Source organism: Mugil cephalus, chromosome 12 (assembly GCF_022458985.1).
Source record: "Mugil cephalus isolate CIBA_MC_2020 chromosome 12, CIBA_Mcephalus_1.1, whole genome shotgun sequence".
Lineage (NCBI taxonomy): Eukaryota > Metazoa > Chordata > Actinopteri > Mugiliformes > Mugilidae > Mugil > Mugil cephalus.
Window position 1 is genome coordinate 10,484,068 of NC_061781.1, and position 17,478 is coordinate 10,501,545.

General features: G+C 41.4%; 2 protein-coding genes across 2 annotated transcripts; one reads left to right on the top strand and one right to left on the bottom strand.

Moving 5' to 3' along the window:
- Positions 1-2,573: 2,573 nt before the first annotated feature.
- Positions 2,574-6,539, bottom strand: c12h3orf38 (chromosome 12 C3orf38 homolog). The gene is made up of 4 exons (XM_047600165.1): positions 5,982-6,539; positions 5,532-5,707; positions 4,203-4,447; positions 2,574-3,261 (listed from the first exon to the last, which is right to left on the bottom strand). Exons 1-4 carry the CDS (start codon positions 6,106-6,108, stop codon positions 2,898-2,900), a joined length of 912 nt encoding a protein of 303 aa, XP_047456121.1. The 5' UTR covers positions 6,109-6,539; the 3' UTR covers positions 2,574-2,897.
- Positions 6,540-7,191: 652 nt separating this feature from the next.
- On the top strand, positions 7,192-17,146 carry zgc:152951 (uncharacterized protein LOC569013 homolog). The gene is made up of 11 exons (XM_047601171.1): positions 7,192-7,376; positions 9,226-9,465; positions 9,619-9,736; positions 11,114-11,266; positions 11,372-11,566; positions 12,227-12,300; positions 12,481-12,678; positions 13,405-13,542; positions 13,636-13,725; positions 13,843-13,986; positions 14,081-17,146. The coding sequence occupies exons 2-11, from the start codon at positions 9,226-9,228 to the stop codon at positions 14,207-14,209; spliced, it is 1,479 nt and encodes a 492-aa protein (XP_047457127.1). The 5' UTR covers positions 7,192-7,376; the 3' UTR covers positions 14,210-17,146.
- The last annotated feature ends 332 nt before the right edge of the window (positions 17,147-17,478 follow it).

The window sequence follows — 17,478 nt, forward strand, 5'->3', positions numbered from 1 at the left end:
TATTAAGATGAGACTTATTTCTTATTTGGCAAAAACCACTGTCTGGAACCACTTCAAGGACTCCTTGAGCTGAAGGAGAGCAACCTTGTATAGTATTAAAGCTCCGAAAACACACACTTTAGCATCAATAGATCTGTAAAGCCATCAGACTGTCAGCATGAAGCGTGAAGTGTTTAATAAAGTCATCTTTGATAACTAATGAGGCTGTTTCTTGGTGCACGACGGACATCCACTCAGTCACAAAGTAAGTGCACCGAGTGGAAAAAATGGATTTACAATTAAAGCGGCAGTTTCCATGGTTCACCACCCATAAGCTATTTCAAAGAGTCATGGATCTAAGTTTTAGCATGTTTCTATATGAGAAACACACTTCCCTATTAGAGAAAGGGGGGAAAAAAAAGAAAAGAAAGAGCTCTCTGGAGTCAAAACCATCACCAGACGCCACTGCAGCGGTATTTTTGAGCCAGTGCGTCAGAGCTGCGCCCGTGGCCAAACCGCTTATTAAAACGCAGGGAAGCCAAATGCCATAAAGACAGAAGGCGGGCAGCTTGTTATTATTCTTTCTGAGAGGTGAACAGGCTGAGATCAATGGCTGAAGTGGTTTCCCCTCGCCACAACTATGGCTCTGTAAAGCACAAAGGGCCACGCGGCTCCGACCCTTACAGTCACCGATATTAACTATTCCAGGAGCTCTTTGAAAGGGGCTGCCAAGAATAATTTCCCACATGCAACATTTCCCACCAAAGCCACAGAGTCATGCTGGTGCAGAACGTGTGCCACCAGGCTGTACATGCCCCGACTAGGATGGCAGCATAGAATCAGCACAGAGCCAGATTCACTTAACAAGGCGTCAACTTTGAGCGTATGCAATGCAGATGAATTAGTTGTGTAGTTAATGCACATACTGTGCAGTACATTGCGTTTTGTGCAGCTGAAATGTGGCTATAAACCCCGAAAGACAAAGCTGCTATGAGGATCAAGTTGATGAAGTTCTCTCATTGGTTGCTGCAGTTTTACCTTAAATTGAGGTTCTATGTAACGTATGTCCCATTTATTAATATGTGACCTGGATCATACCACGCATTTCAACTCTTGTTGAAATGTCTCATTTGGACTGGACGTGGTTTTCTCCAGACAGATTCAATTTTGAGAAAAAAGTGGCAATATACTCACACTGAGCTTCTTCTTTATAGATGATTCTGTTTCCTGTATGATACATAGTATTAAGGAGTGACCCGCTGTCATCAGCGGTGTTTGGAACGGCAACAGACTCATACATATGCATGTCACACACCAAGCCATGCATGATAGAGTGGAGCTTTTCTTCCTGACCGCAGCTAGTGTTTATTTTTATATCAGACGTCCGACCAACGGTTGAAGCCCTTCCAGCGTGGTTTTGCAGGTTGCCAACCTGTAACGTCATTTGTAATTTAAAAAAAGCCTATAGGGCATAAAATGGTAAAATAGAAAGTTTGGACTTAAAATAGTGTCTGGTCTCGTCCATTAATTTTGAGAAGAGGCTACTATTTAGTCAGCATGCCCACAGCTGCATGTATATAATATACATCACGTCAATAGCTTGATATTAGAGCTAGCTGGATTGTGGGATGGTGACACATTATTTCTTGATTACCAAAACATATTCTGGTATATAATGAATGCCTCAAGTGCAGAACTGAACATTTATCTCAAATGATTGAACAAATGTATCATATGAAACATAAGGAATTGCAACAAATTTACTCAAAGCCCATGTATATTTGGACAAAGTAACACACTCTTTTAATACTTTGTTGAGAATCCTTTGGAAGAAATAACCACCAGTCTAAAAACAGTGGACATTACCAACAATGGTTTCCTGCCTACCTTGTGTAGAATGTTCCTCACCTGGCTTCATGTGGTGAAGGGGCTTTTCTTTACTGTCATCCAGACATCCAGGCCGTTCTCCATGGCAGAACTCAATACGGAGTCAATACGTAACCGCAATCACTTCAAGTGGCATCATTTGGTAAACAGATAAAAATTTTTAAAAAATTGTGCCAACGTGTCATTGTAGATAACTAAAACGCTCCTTTTAAAGGGCACAAATGAATCAAACACCCATGTCTACCAAACCACATGGGTTAATGAATTTTTATTAACCCGGCATGTACATAAGCATGTAAATAAGAGAAAGAAACAATGGTTTAATGCTGAATGGCAGAAACAACAACTTGTGATTTAAATCTAAATATTAGACATTAAGTGTACCCGCCTTTGCTTGTTTGCCAGAATACTAACCAGATAAACAAGAAAATGATGTGGGCTTACCTTTCCTTATCCTGTACTCGTGCCACAAACAAAACAAAGGGCTCTTAAATTGTATTTGAAATCATTTTTACTTACTTTGTATCGTTGTATGAAGTCACAACATTTTGTCTGTGTGCAAGTAGTGAATACTTTTCATAAAGTCATATATGTCTTTAGAATGTTTGTTTGTATAGTGACAAGGTTGTATTCATATTCATATTTTACATAAGGCACAGGCTGCGAACGCACAACATGCTTTGCAGTAAGGTACAGTATGTCTAACCTTTTACCAAAATGTTTCCACAACACAAAGCAGCAGAAACTTTATTTCTTTTCAAGTAAGCTGACAAACCCTAGGGGGACCTTTTTTGAATTTCACCATGCATTGAACTGAATTAATGATGTAAATAAAGTAAAATAAATTCAACAGTGTCTACATACCTGTACCGTACAAATCCGGTTTGTGAAAGTAAAGTTGCGAGATCCCAATAGCTGACAATCTATTAATTGCCTGTATAATGTGTGCAATGCGTCCAAGGATGTTTGTACAGTCAAGCCCACTCGGTAGTGAATAGTGTGAAAGAAGAAAATCCTCATCTCGATTGTCATCAACTGCAGAGGAGTTGCAGTTCACTGGAGTTGTAGCTCAAAGCGGGTGCCGTCACCTCCGTCCCACCCAGAGCATCCTGTCCTCTGATCTTTAGATTGACAAACTTTATCTTCCAGCTGTTGTTCTCCAGCGGGGAGCGGATAAGGCCGAATATAAGTTCAAAGATGCCCAGACAGGCCGCGTCTCTGTGAATGGTCCCAGCCACGGCCACAAGCACCAAGCCGTGGGGGGAGGCCAGGGCCCTGAGACCGTGAGGCTCCAGGTTGGGACTGAAGAGGAGGCGCTCCTCCCTGGTCAGGGCCAAGAGACGAAGGCTAACCAGTTCCGCACCCAGGAACTCCTCCATCTGTTCACTGCCAGCTCTGAGAAAGACACACTTCTGACGTCAGGGATTGTTTTGGGGTTTTTATTCGTTCTTCAAGCCACTTTGAAACAAACAACTGGAACTGTAAAAGTATGAATCTAAATCCAAGTTTGTCCAGAATCATGCATCCTCTAAGGCTCGGCAGTATATGTACTTTTTAAGGTTTATCAGTATACTTTTAAAATAGCTTCATGTTTCATTAAAGCCGTGTCTGTGTTTGTATTTCGTCTCTCGAACACTCTCCACGCAACCCCTTACAGTTTCTCTGTGTTGCAGTAATTCAGCAGGGAGCAGAGACTTACCTGTGTCCACTGTGAGAAATCCTGGATATGTTTATTATTTAAATATTTGAAAGGAATTTTCATATTTATATTTCACAGAGGTATGTTTCAAACAGAAAAGGAAAAACTGTCTGGGACAGTCAATTTTAACAAAAGGAGATTTTTGGTCCATAACACTGTCATAGTGAGCAGTGAAGACTATGAAGGGAAAAGTATTAGGTGGAAATTATTACTATACTGACATGTATGACCCCAGTGATTATTTTGAATATCTTATAGATATATATATCTATGAGAACTACAGATGATGACATCTTCATTAACATGATTCAATGAATCTGATAAACCACAATATAGAAAAAAAAAAAACAAAACAGAAAGCTTTTGGCAGACTGATAGAGGAAGAAGAGGCCTGCTGTCTTGGTTGTCATCCAGTGAGGCAAACTAAAGAGGGCACACTCCTATTTGACATTTGTGAGAAATTCTACATGATTATCGTTTGAATTGTTAAGGTTAAATGTGTGCTGAGAGGTCACAGTGACCTTTGAATCCAAACCTTAAACATTACATTGTTTCGTTTCCACAAAGAGGTATAATTTTTAAGAAAAACGGGACAGATTGAGCTATGGTTTAATCTCTCCGTTAACAGTGTTCATACCTGGACAGGAGGCGTAGCTTCACATCTGGCCAGAAGTGATGTGGTCCCCAGTCCTGAGGCGGTTGGCCCAGTGAGAGGTTCTGACTGTTCAAGAGCTGGAAGAACCACTGGCAGAACTGCTGACCAAGCACCAGCGGGTCAAAGCCCACGCCAGCGCTCATATCCGTGGAATCAGATGATGCCTCTGTGGTCTGTTGCAGTCTAGATTGATCCGACTCTCCTTGAATGCTTTGGCCATCAGCAGCCTTGAAGGAATGAGAGGTTTTAGGAATTAAAATATTTTACATAGACTGTATAATTCATACTCCAGTGACACATGCTTTCAATGGTTAGTGCTTGAAGTTTTTCCTTGGAGGAAAATGTCGGTGCATTTATGCACTGATGTGAATTCTGAATTCTTTCGGCAAACGTTTTATTGGACGGACATCGTTTCCTATTGGAGAAAGCTTAGAGCGTCTCGGCTGTGGAGTGATCTGCCTGACGGATTCAGGTCTGTTGACTCTATGATTTTCTTTAGATCTGAGCATATAACAAACAAGTTTTGTGCATTTTATTGTTTTATTTATCTTTGTTTTAAGTAACCCATTTCTAAACCGATTTTTCTTTATTTGAAAAAGGGCTATAGGAATTAAGGAAAAAAGATTATTCTTTTAAAAACATTGGAGCCACATTATGTGGAAAGATCACTTGACTGATGAGACGGCATCAGCTGGCGTCTAAATTGAAATTAAAAGTATTTTGTTAATGACACTGAAGAAATTCAACGGCACAGCCCTTCATCTGACGAAGGACACACACATGAAGGTAGCTTAGACTATGATCAGTTACAGAAAGAATAAGGTCTTTTGTGACCTTTTAATTAAAATGATCATCCCAGCATAGATAGAAGAGAACGTCCAACATGTAATACTGCTACTCTCATTATCTCAGGAAATTAAGTGTCCACTAGCTGAATTATACCTATTTTATACAAATTGAGTAGTAGGCATGTAGCTGTGTACGTAAGATTCAAGTGATCTACTATTAATATATGCCACTTCACTGTGAGAGCCACTTATCAATCTCAGCATCTCCCTACTGATTCCTTTAAACATTGTAAGAATAACTAGCTCTTAGAAGTATTTGCAAATTACTTCAAATGTGTTCAATGTGACTGGAGAGCATTGTGGTTTTCACAGTATTCTAATCAGTTCTCAAGCTGTTTCTACTGTTCTCTGTGTTGCATTACAGTTATATGCGATTCCACTCCCAAATCCTTTATGCTCTTTGTGTTTCCTCCATACACAGATTGGTGTCCGCATGTCAGAGACTAGTGTCCCCTGTACCTACCTTCACTGAGGCCCAAAGCTCCAGAGTCCTTCTCACCAGCTGGTGCTTCTCGCTGCTCGGGGGCATCGCCACACCTTCCTTGGCCAGATACTTGAATATGACGTCGCGGTGAACCTTCTTCCTTCGCAGGAGCTCCTCGGCATTTTTAGTGAACGACAGAATCGTTTCCGTAGCCTCTATATTAACAGGTGTACATCATGTGGAAAGCAAATTAATGATTTAAATGTCTGAACGTGATGCACTTAGCTGAGTTAGACCAAAGTGAAATAACAGAGCCGTATTCCTCTTTTGATGGCTCTATCCTCAGCTCATGTCAAAATCTTAACAGTTTCTTCTGTATTTATTGGTAAAGGTAAGCAATAAGTTGTTAGTTCACGGCTTGTACAGGAACTTTAGACTCTTAGTATAGCTGACTTCCTGTTTGCTATTTGGTACAGATTGGACGCTTACCTGCCATATTTTCCACAACGATCATCTTATTTGTGACCGTGTCACTGAGTGAGAGTAAGTCGCTATTTGTCATTAAGTTCAGTATCTTTGTAAATCCAGCACGCTCTGTTTCTGACAGCCCTGACATCTTCGCAGAAGAAACATTTACCAGTCTTCGTCCATTCGTGTCCAGCTCGAAAATGTGCCCGTGCGGAAACAACTAGCAGAACGAAAACCGGTCCGCTCAACGCCGTGGTTGCTATGGTGCTATTGTTTCGCTCCTGACAACTCAGGGGATCGCTAGGCTACTGGAAAAGATAAACATATAAATGACAATATATAACGGAATGACTATCGGAGTTTGAGCAACGACTGGCAGGTTAATGATTCCCGACTACAAACTGCATTTATGATCCCGACTATATGAAAAGTACATGCAAAGATGTAGTTACGTATGTGTCATTCATCCTCCTCCGTTTCGTTGCTGTATCCTAAATAAAATGTCATACAAGGACAACTCTTTCGCAGGAATTCGTGTTCATTGATTAGTTAGGGCTCGGGAATAAACTTGGCCTCACCCATGCGCCGAGGTGACTCGAACGCATCATAGAACATCCGTTGCTGCCTTCATGGCCGTACAAATTCTGGGTCTCTTCACAATAGCAATTCGCTGCCCGTTTTAAGTAAACTATAAACAGTGATAGCTTATCACTTGTTGATTTAGATTAGAAATTAAAGGGAAAAAAATATTATACACGTAAAATAATGTTAATGTTCGCTATTTATAGGCCAATTTACCACATACAGTCTACCTAAAGGCTCTCAGTTTACTGTATAGACAATGTTTTTTGTCATGGATTTTGTAGCCGAGTTATTGTCCTGGTGACAAATGTCACACTGGAAAGGCGAGTAGTCTACTGCTCTGGCTTGAGAGCAGATTGGCAGCTAACAGTGGTGGTTGGTAGAGGTCCAGAGCTGCAGGGCACTGGGTCAGAAAGCTGGATCAGTTGGGGGCGCACAAGCCTTATGTCACAAGGTAATTTGCTTAAGAGCCTATCCAATAATTACAGTTTTCTAAAACTTTTACAAGTTAATTTGTATTTGTATTGACAATAGACTACGTCTTAAGAATGGACAATATTTGCAAGGGCAACGTGATTTAAGGGATTGCTCGACAATACTATTTTTCTGTTCGCACCTGAAGGCATCAGAAGACCAGCTGGCTAGCTTAAATGCGGCTGCGCAGTGGGGATGCACCGTTGGGGAGAAGCTGGTCCGTTTACCTGCAAGATAAGCCGTTTAGATGTTGTGGAACTTGGTTATTCATTAATATTTTTAATTGACGAGACAAAGCGGGTCAACTCTGCAGTTTAACGTCGTACTCCCGTGTCAAGCGAGGGAACCAAACCCTGAAAGGTAATTTCCTAATATTATTTTGTTATTTCATAACGTAGCCTAGCTAGTGTGCCGTTAATGTTCAGCGTCAAATAGTGTCACTAAAGTGTAATACTTTTCGTTAGTTTTGTCGGTTATATTTCTGTCTACTTGTAGTTGCGATATAAAATAACGTTATGCGTAATTCAATACAGCACCGCGTGTTTAAATTAATACTCCTGTCTAAGACAGTATGCACCGTGCTACAAACAGGCATTATCATGTAAACCTAATTCCAAAACCGACCCACTTAGTGTTTATTTTTAGTCATATTGTCCCCAAATGTGTTCATTACTTTCCTTGCAACATAGAAAATGTGTCTGTGTTGATACGGTGTTATGTAGAGAACAACCGGTTTCTGTTTAGTTTTCGCGCAGGTAAATGTGCGATGTCACTATTAACTAAGCACCCTAAATTAAAATGTCAAAACTTGGACTCTGGCCCGTGGTGGAAAGCTGGCATCAATATGGAATGTGGCATGCGGAGGTTGATCAACCATTATTGACTGACTGTTGCCCCATCAAATGAGTCACAGTGAAAGAGGAACTAACTCTATACATAATCAGTCTCTTTCCCATCACACCGGTGCGTTTTCAACAGAAGGAAACACGCCCCTGGCCTTCTTTCCACACAAGGAAGTGTCTGGTGATGAGCAAGAAGTTAATGAACTGCACCATTGACTTCACTACTTGGTAAATGACCAGGTCACGTTTGTAGAAGACGAGGGGCTGTTGAGGTTTAAATCCCTCAACCAGCCAAGAGATTATCACGCTGAACTACTGTTGAGATGAGTAGAGACGGATCATTTCACTCTTAAACTTACATTAGCTTGTATAATATATATATATATATATATAGCTCAAATACATGTGGAGAGTAAAGATTTGCAATCTATCAAGGTGTTTATCGTGTAGAGATCAAGGTATGGAACAGGCTGGCGACTAAGTAAACAGAACTGGTCTAAGGTTTTATTCTGGTTAAATCTTTTCAACCTAATCTTATGTCAATTATTTTTTTTTATTATTTGTTCCATTAATCCTCTGTCTTAAGTCTTAAATCAACTATTTTCTGAGTAGTCGAATAACCTTTTAGTCAACCGCTACATATTGGGCGACATAGCGGAACGTTTTTTTTTTTTTAAACTTTTATATAAACATCATACTGTGCCTCCAGCTTTATTATTTATCTACATAAAGCTGCTTGCACCGAGCCTCATGTTGTTTAGTTTTGTAGAACTATATGCTCAAAAAAAAAAAAAAAACTCCTTACGCAACTTGCAAATGCACTGAAAAGCATAGCTTCAGAGAGTATACATTGAGTTCTTGTCCCAACAAACTAATCACGGCACGATGACGACTCTTGGGCAACTAAGAATGAGACAGAACTCGCTCTAATAGTCCAAATACTGATGCTGCTATGTCACTGTTACGCCTTCTCTGCTGAATTGTTGATGCATAGCTACTATGTGACAGCGGCGGGCTGCTTTTACCGTGAATGAAGCTTACTGGGTCTTTGTTTAATGAGTGCCCACACTTTTGACGCTCGGATTTGGGCTATTTCAGTTATTCAGGGCGTCGCTGGCAGCGGCAGCCGCCATAATTGGGGAATGTGTGTAAACATTGTGTCGTGTCAGTGTATTCCACTCAAATTGATGTCGACTATGTCACGGAGGACACTGACAACTGGTCCAGTACGCGCCGTATTTAAACAGGGACTTCAAATAGTGTGTTATCCCTTCTTGTTCAGTCGTCACCAGCCGAAAGAGGAATAACGGAAACATTTCTCAAACTGTGTGCACGTTGTTCTTTTGTCTTTTCCATTGCGGCTGCAGATGGAGGGGTCTGAGAGCAGCGCGCTAGGCAGAGTAACCGTGTACTCCATCCAGGGCTGCCCGCACTGCATTCAGGCTAAGGCCACCCTCGGGCGCCTGGGAGTACCAGTGCGCGACGTGGACATTGGTAAACACTCTGAGCTGAGAGCGAGGGTGAAGGAGCTGACGGGACGCAGCACAGTCCCTCAGATCTTCTTCAACAGCGTGCACGTCGGGGGCAACGACGACCTGCAGAAACTGGTGAGGGAGAACTCATTAAAGATCCCACTTCTACCTTTAACCAGTAGTGTGAATATTTTTGAACATTGTTAAGAAATATAACACAGAATGTAATCCACTGTTATTCGCAACAAAAGAAAAAAGAACTGTAAGAACTGTAAATCTGTCACGCAGCCTCCCGAGGAACTTCAGAGACTGGTGAATCTGGTCAAGGACGAGCCTCTACGAGCAGATGCTCCACCTTTACCAGAGATAAATCAGGTGGAGGAGACGGCCGCTGACAACGATGGAGGTGAGTTTCTGCCTGTGTTGGATCAATGCTAAACTTGATCCAGTGCAACAATAGTATTCCGCTATGATGTGATGTGTCATGATGTGTTGAAATATTATTGTTCAGTGCTGTCTGGTATTTTGCTGCATTCATTCCAAAAAAACAATTTAAAAAAACGTCTTGCAAACTGGATCAATATCAGATTGTTTTTGTCTTCTTGTGAATCAGCCATGAAAGACAAGTCCTTACAGAGTCATGTTTGTTTGAGGATGAGCCAAGAGCTACAAGAGGTTATGAAATAGTGCTGGCTGATGTGGGCATGGTGTAATGTTTAAGAGTGTGTGTGTGTGTGTGTGAGTGTGAGTTCGAGTTCGTTCATGTGCTCATCTCCTGTTGCATAAACCAACGCTGGTAGTTGAGAGAGGAAATGTGATCCTGTGGAAGGGCCCAGCAGAACCAGGCTGCCCCAGGCTGCCTCATTATATCTGATTATTAGGCTGCCTACTGTGTAAACAGTGTTTTCACTGGGGCAAATAAACAGATGCTGGTGGAGAAATAATTTTATTTAACTGATGCAGTAAAACCGTCACTAGTTAGTTAGCAGGAAGTTATGTGTTGGTGGAGAGTTTTGGTAACGCTTTCATTTCACTGCTTGTTGCCTCTTTGCCTTTAGTGACACTACAGTGGGTGCTGTTTAAGCACGTACAGTGCAACACTTGTGATGATGCATTAAAAGGTATTTTAATTTGTGTATTTTTCATATATCTTGAGGCCCACACCAACCTAAATAAAAGAACCACAAGAACGAAGGCCGACTGCGACGTCACCTCATGTCGCCAGTGTTTTTGGACAAAGAGTTGCTCCTGAACACGTCGCAGAGACCGCAAATGTCACACATTTCACACGTCTGCATGAAAAGAAACGCCTGCTGTCATACCAGCAGGTGGCAGTAGTCTGTAATTGTCAATTAAAAGGGGGAAACCAGAAGCGCCCCAGTTGGCTGTAAGGTTGGGATGATAGAAAGAGCCGCACCTTGTGGTAGATTGAGATAAGATGAAGGTGAAAAACGAGAAAAGCCCTCAACATGTTGAATCAGCTCACGCCGCCAGTTCTGACTAGTGGCTGCAGTGTGAGACATAGTAAATGGAGTTTGATTTCTTTGATAATAAGTACGCTAGTCAAAAGGAGCAAGTTGCATTTTGGAAGTGAGGCCTTGATACATATTGTAAAAGTAGCTCAGAAACAATGGGAAGCAGCTATGTCAGACCCAATTCAATACCTTCCTCAGCACCCAGATGTTTTTTTTTTTTTTTTTTTTTTTTTCTGTATCACTCTTTCTTCCATGTGAGTTGGAACACGATGCCTTCTGAGTGTTTTTATACATGTCTGCCCTCACAGGGTTTAAGTGTGAGAGAGATGAGTTGGCAGAGCTGGTAGAGGACCTCAAACATGGCAGTGTGATTGGCAGTCATAGGAAGGGCCTGACTTCATACAAAAAGTGCTTCTCAGGCAGCCAGCTGGTTGAGTGGCTGCAGAAACAGAAGGGCATGGGTAAGTACAGCTGTAGCACTCGCTCGGTTACCTCCAGAGTCCTCAGTCATACGAGACATGAAGTTCAGCTCTGTCAACACCTGACTGTGGCCGTATGTGTGCTAGCCAGGGATGAGGCCCTGAACACTGGCCAGGCTTTGTTGCAGAAGAAGTACATGGTCAGTGTGAATGGCTCTGGGCAGCAGGATGCAAGTTTTGGGGAAGGAAAAGACGCCATGGAGAAGCTGTACAGGCTGATGGAGGACGACCCTAACTCGGCCCTCAACGTAGGACAGACTGCATCCTGCAGTCCCATACAGGGTAGGTCGGGATTGGACCAGGCATCGGACACGTTGCATTTCCAGATTCACGCTGGCTACTAATGTCTTGAAACGCTCTTTCGCGCCTGTCCTTTCTTGGCTGCTGGCTTGGTTTATGGTGCTTTTGGGTTCACTTGATTTTGTGTATTGCTTTTAATGAAGGTTTGGAGCTGAGGTGGGGGGTTAATGTTCTGCTTTGCTTTGGGGTTTTCTTTTGGGAGATTTATACTTGGTTGGTTTAAATTTCTTCTAAAATGTGTCTTAAGTTCTGTGGTGGTGGTGGTGAGGCAAGAGTGTGTTGCTATGTTTGTGCTCACTGTTGCACAGTCCCACAGGCTAACTAACTGCTTCCCTATGCTGTAGCACAGAGGTAATTAGTATGACTGCTTGTTAATGTGTTAGGTCTTATTATGCCATCATCTTCTTTACTTAATCTGAACTGCATACCAATTAGCTAATTTTGAGATTTTATCCCGTGCTGGATGTTATCAAAAAAGGTTAAGAGTTGGATTAAAGATTCAGTAAAAATGTTCTGATCAAACACATTTGTTCTTTATACAGTACGTGCTTGTACCATTCAGAAATGGGTTTGTGAAGCCATTGACCCTGTCAGATATTAACCAGCTCTCTCCCTCTCTGTATCTCTCTCTGTCTCTCCCAGCTGCTGAGCTCTCTTTGCTTTTACGGGACTTGATTCTGAAATTGTTCTCGGAGCATCTCTCTGCCGATGGCAAGGTAATGTCCTCACTGACGCGATGCTTCTGTCCTCCTCTGAACGCGTGGCTACTTAGAAACTGCAAGGTTGTGTATGGTAGAGTGAAGTTTCCCATCATATGAAGCTTCACTTGGCTGCACAGTAAGTATATGATATATATACAATATACGGAGAAACTGAGTTTGTGTGCTCTCCCACAGTCGGTGGACTACAAAGGCATGTCGGTGAACCCTGCGTTCGAGCGTTACTGTGAGCTCGCCATTCAGCTGCAGAGGGTGGAGCTGCTTTCCTTGACCCGGGAGGAGAAGCTGGCCTTCTTCATCAACATCTACAATGCCTTAGTCATCCATGGGTACCTACGACTGGGGGCCCCCACCAACATTTTTCAGAGATACAGGGTAGGATTGCGCAGCTGCACTTGCGAATGCTGCGTGTGCCACATCATGAAGCCATTCCACTGATTGGCTGTGCTGACAAAATTGTATTGTTAGTTTATTGTTAGGCAGTTTGAATAGGATGAAAAATATTAAGCAACAGCTGTTTTGTGCAGATTTGAATCAAATATCTATTTTGCATTAACACAAAAATGTCCCAATGAAATAATTTTTAAGTGATTTTTGTATGTTGCTCTATTGGTCACTTACAGTAGATGCCAGTACCAGTCTAACAAAAATGTACTTTATAGGTATTCTTAGTAATGATGTAAGACTTTGTCAATTTCTGGAATACAACTCAAAAATCCTGATGACTCATTCTGCACTTGGAGGCGTATACAAATTTTTGCATCCGGTGAAAGCCTAGCTCAGATTTTCCTCCGTTTCCCTGCATCTTCTTCACTGTCGATGCCTGTCACTCTCACCCTCAGACTGGAGTCAACCAATCAGAGCACACTGTGCTTTCTGGGAGGGGGGCTGCAAACACGTGGATGCAAATAGCTTATCTGCTATAGGTCATTTCGTAAGGACTTTATAAAAATGATGATGAACAGTCATGTTGTCTAAATTAAAAAAAATAAAATAAAAAATACATACAATTTTAGTTTACATTAATACTTATGTACATGCACCTAAGCAGGGATGTGTGACATTACTTTAAAAATATTTGTTTCTGCCCCATTTTCGTAGTTCTTCAATTATGTGAGTTACCTGATTGGAGGAGAAGTGTTCACATTACAGGACATTGAGAACGGCGTCCTTAGAGGGAACAGAAAAGGAGTCGCGCAGCTTCGAAAGCCCTTCTCCAAAACCGACCCGCGACTTCAAGTATGCAGACATCACATCGAACCTCCATGACACTCAACTTGAAGGCAGCATTATTTGGAGCACCTAAATGTACTTTCTCCTGTCGTCCACTAGATGGCGCTTCCTGATGCTGAGCCACTCATTCACTTTGCCTTGAACTGTGGCGCAAAGGGCTGCCCACCAATTAAAACGTACAGTCCACAGGTAGGCAGGTCTGGTGTTGCCTCTGCTAATATGCCCAGTGAGCTACATAAACATTTATTGTTCAAAGCATGCGCACAAGAGGTTGGAAATCAATTCTGATGTACTCATCCCTCTCAGGACATCGACAGCCAGCTCCGCATAGCAGCCGAGGCCTTCCTGGAGAACGACGATGCCTGTGTGGTCGATTCTGGGAAGAGAGAAGTGCGACTCAGTCAGATATTCAAGTGGTACAAGGCTGACTTCGGAGGCACAGATGAGAAGGTGGTTTTGCTTTACGTCTGGCAGAGACGCCGACTTAACACGTGCAGTATTTCTAGTTTTATTTTTACAAACTCTTACAAACTCTCTCCCGTAGCTGCTCAAGTGGGTGCTGGAGCACATGGGGGACTCTCCGAAGAAGACGAGCCTGCAGAGCGTCGTTTCCAGCGGGAAGCCCAAAGTCACCTTCCTCCCGTACGACTGGAGCACCAACAGCTCCCACTGAGCACGCTCACACGGACACACCTGGGCTGGTGATGGAACGCGTACCAAATGAAGTCTGCTGGTGCCCAACCATGCAAATGTTTTTTATGCAAATCATACAATAGGTCAGAGTGGTGAGAAGGTTCACGTTTGCACTGTATCATCCAACTGTACTTCTCCTGTAGGCTTACTCAGCTTTAAAGTCATCTGTGGATGTTATTGAGTAGCACATCATGTTTTATGGGTGGAAAGTAATAAAAAGAGAACGTTATTTGCACAAACAAAAGCTTCGTTCTCCAGCAGCCTAATTAATATAATAAAACTCACATTTGATATTTCATTGTGTAATGGCCTCCGTGCTCTCTAGTCCGTGTCAGCAACTCAGGAGTCATAGATTATCGTCAGAACCTCGGGTCCACGACACTGTTCATCGATTTGGAGCATTTAATTAGATCAGGATCCAAACTCGCCACCTTAACAAGCCATATCAAACCCTTCCGAACTTAAAATCTCACTCGCTCATGTGTAGCGGACTGCAGATTCCTCACAAATCTGGTCCATCCATTTTTTTTTTTTTTGAGCCCACAGATGTAAACAGGTTGATGTTGTGCTGAGGTGGGAAAGATTTAACACTTAACAAAAATACTGTACACGCTGATATTAAATGCTACATTTGTAGAATTAACATGTCTTTTAACATCTATAATCCAGGTCTGTGCACATTTCTAACTATTCTCTAGCTCATCTGATTGAGTCTGATTTAATCCTTGAACTATAAAGTATAGTTAGTGTGTGTGTGTGTGCTACTTTAGAACGCACAGACAGATGCAGTGCTTGATCAGTTCTTAATCTTAGACAGAATTATTCCTCGTGGCTTCTCAGCCGTGTTTTAGATCCAGGTCTTCCACAGTACATCGGAAAAGTGCTATTGCTGTGTTTTAAGCGCAGATGTTTAGTAAAAAAAAAAAAAAAATTCTTATTGAAATATTAATCAAGACTACTCCCACTTGGGGATTAGGCACTCTGACACTTTGCATGTTTACCGCAAACTTTGAATGCCATCGAAACGTATTTGTACTTTTTTTTTTTTTTTTCCCCACAAACGTTCACTGTTGGTTCATATGTGAATAATGTGAAAAATGTGTCAGTCCTGCCTAGATTTTCTTCACAAATCAGCTGATCATCAATACGATTAAATACGTACATTAGTTTAATTGAAGCTTTTGTAGGTTTTTAAGGGGATGTCCACCTGATGAGGTTTACAAAACATAATTGAAATTATAGTATTTTTTTTTCTCTTAATGTTTTTAAGATGTTTTTCATTTTCCAGTGCGACGCCCACACGTTATAAATTTATATGACGGGGATTTATCATTTAGGATTTTCTGACCTCAGGTTAACGCAGAGCTGAACTATATTGAGGTTGTTCGATGTCATTAAGGCGCTGTGTGCTGCATGTTGATTTCCTGTCTTAGCTATTTCAGCTCATTCTGTATGGTCTGTTTGCAAAAACAAAAAGTATTTTCGGTTTGAACCTTGCGCACTGTAAGGGTGGATTTTTCTTCAAGCTGCAAGCGGCACCAAAGCAAACGGTTACATTAGCACGTGTCAGGGCTGGAATGCATCGCTGCATGAGATACTGGGACAACCCTCCCATCATGAATGCTGGCCTGTGGCAGGGACTGCCTCTGTGTCACTGCTTTGTTCCTAGCCTATACGCTTAGCCATAATATATATATATATATATCTCTCAATAGGACCTCAATTGTGATTTAGGTTTGATATTAAAATCTAAGAGTACAAATCCACATTTGGTTGTACTGTGCTTAACTCCGTTATTGAATGACGGATATTTAGACACTTTGTAATAGAAAACAATAATAATGGTCCCAGAACTTCTTTCAGAAAATGACCTCATGTTTCAGGAAGATGTGATGCAAAAAAATGTTCTTACATGCTCCCTATTTCTTGGGGCGAACGATGAAGCAATATGTTAATAAATAGCAAATATGCAATGCTGAACTAAATCCATTTGTCGAGTCTGCTTTCTCTTTTATTCTAGCGTCTGCTTAAAACTTACACGAGACACTGAAGGAAAACTGCCCGGTTATCGTTGGTGAATAATGTGGCAAACATATCGCAAACCAACGTAACTCAACACCCACAACAACAGCTGTTTCTTTTAATCATTTGTTTATTCAAACAAATTTAAATCACCTTTTCTTTAAGAAAAATAGATGAGAATCATTACCATTACAAATCCAGTCTATTGACATCTGTACATATAAATAAGCAGGTTTAAGTGCGCAGTCCCATAAAAACATGACATTTAAAAAGTTCAACCATCCGGAAAGTTTATACATGACAACCAATGAAGTGTACCACATTATGAAACACAATCATTGAGCTAAACCTTTGAGATTCAAAGCTAGCGGGTACTGATTTTAATGTTTGTCTTTTTACAGTTCAAACACTGACTCAGTCTTGGCACTAATGAAACTGAATGATTCCTATGCTGTACAGAGAATTCGACGTGGTTTCAGACTTTATGATCAATAAGGGAACAGAGGACAAGGTAGACGAAGGCAACCCCAATCCTGCGCGACTACAGAACCCAGCCCACACACGGTTACACTGAAACACCTTTCACAGTTTGAAATGTTGCTGCGTGTGATAAACGTTTGGAGGATTTATTCCAAACTTAACACGAGTGCAGAGAGAGACAGTTACCAGACATCCACTGTTTCTGAAGATCAACTCGATTCTTATTTTATACATATCCACTCCACACTGACAGCGCTCTTGAGCGGCGCAGTGTTTATTTGGAAGACTGTCGGACAAAGTGATGCACAATCTCTTGAATGTGACAAGACTGTCGCCAAGAGCTTTGGAGAAAAAACGATTCACTGCTAGAGCCTTGATCCCAGCTCATGTTTTGTAAAATATATTTAAGAATAGTTAAAAAAAATAAATAAAAAAAAATCCTTGTCCATGAAAGAATTCATGTTTAAAGTAGATCATTTAAAGTTCACTGATTTATGTTGATAGTGTTTCTAAAATGTAACAAATCACCAGGCTCACTTGTCTTGAATGTCAAAAAGGCCTCAGTATATTTTGATAACAGACACGCACCTTGTAGTGTTAACAGGTCAAAACGAGAAAAAAATAAATAAAATCATTGCATAAAGTAAATGGTTAATGTTCTTAAGGGGATGTAGTGTCCCAAAGGGAGATCTCAGTTATTTTATTGACCTCATTTATGTACGTAGTTTCATTTGCTGCGTTCTGTTG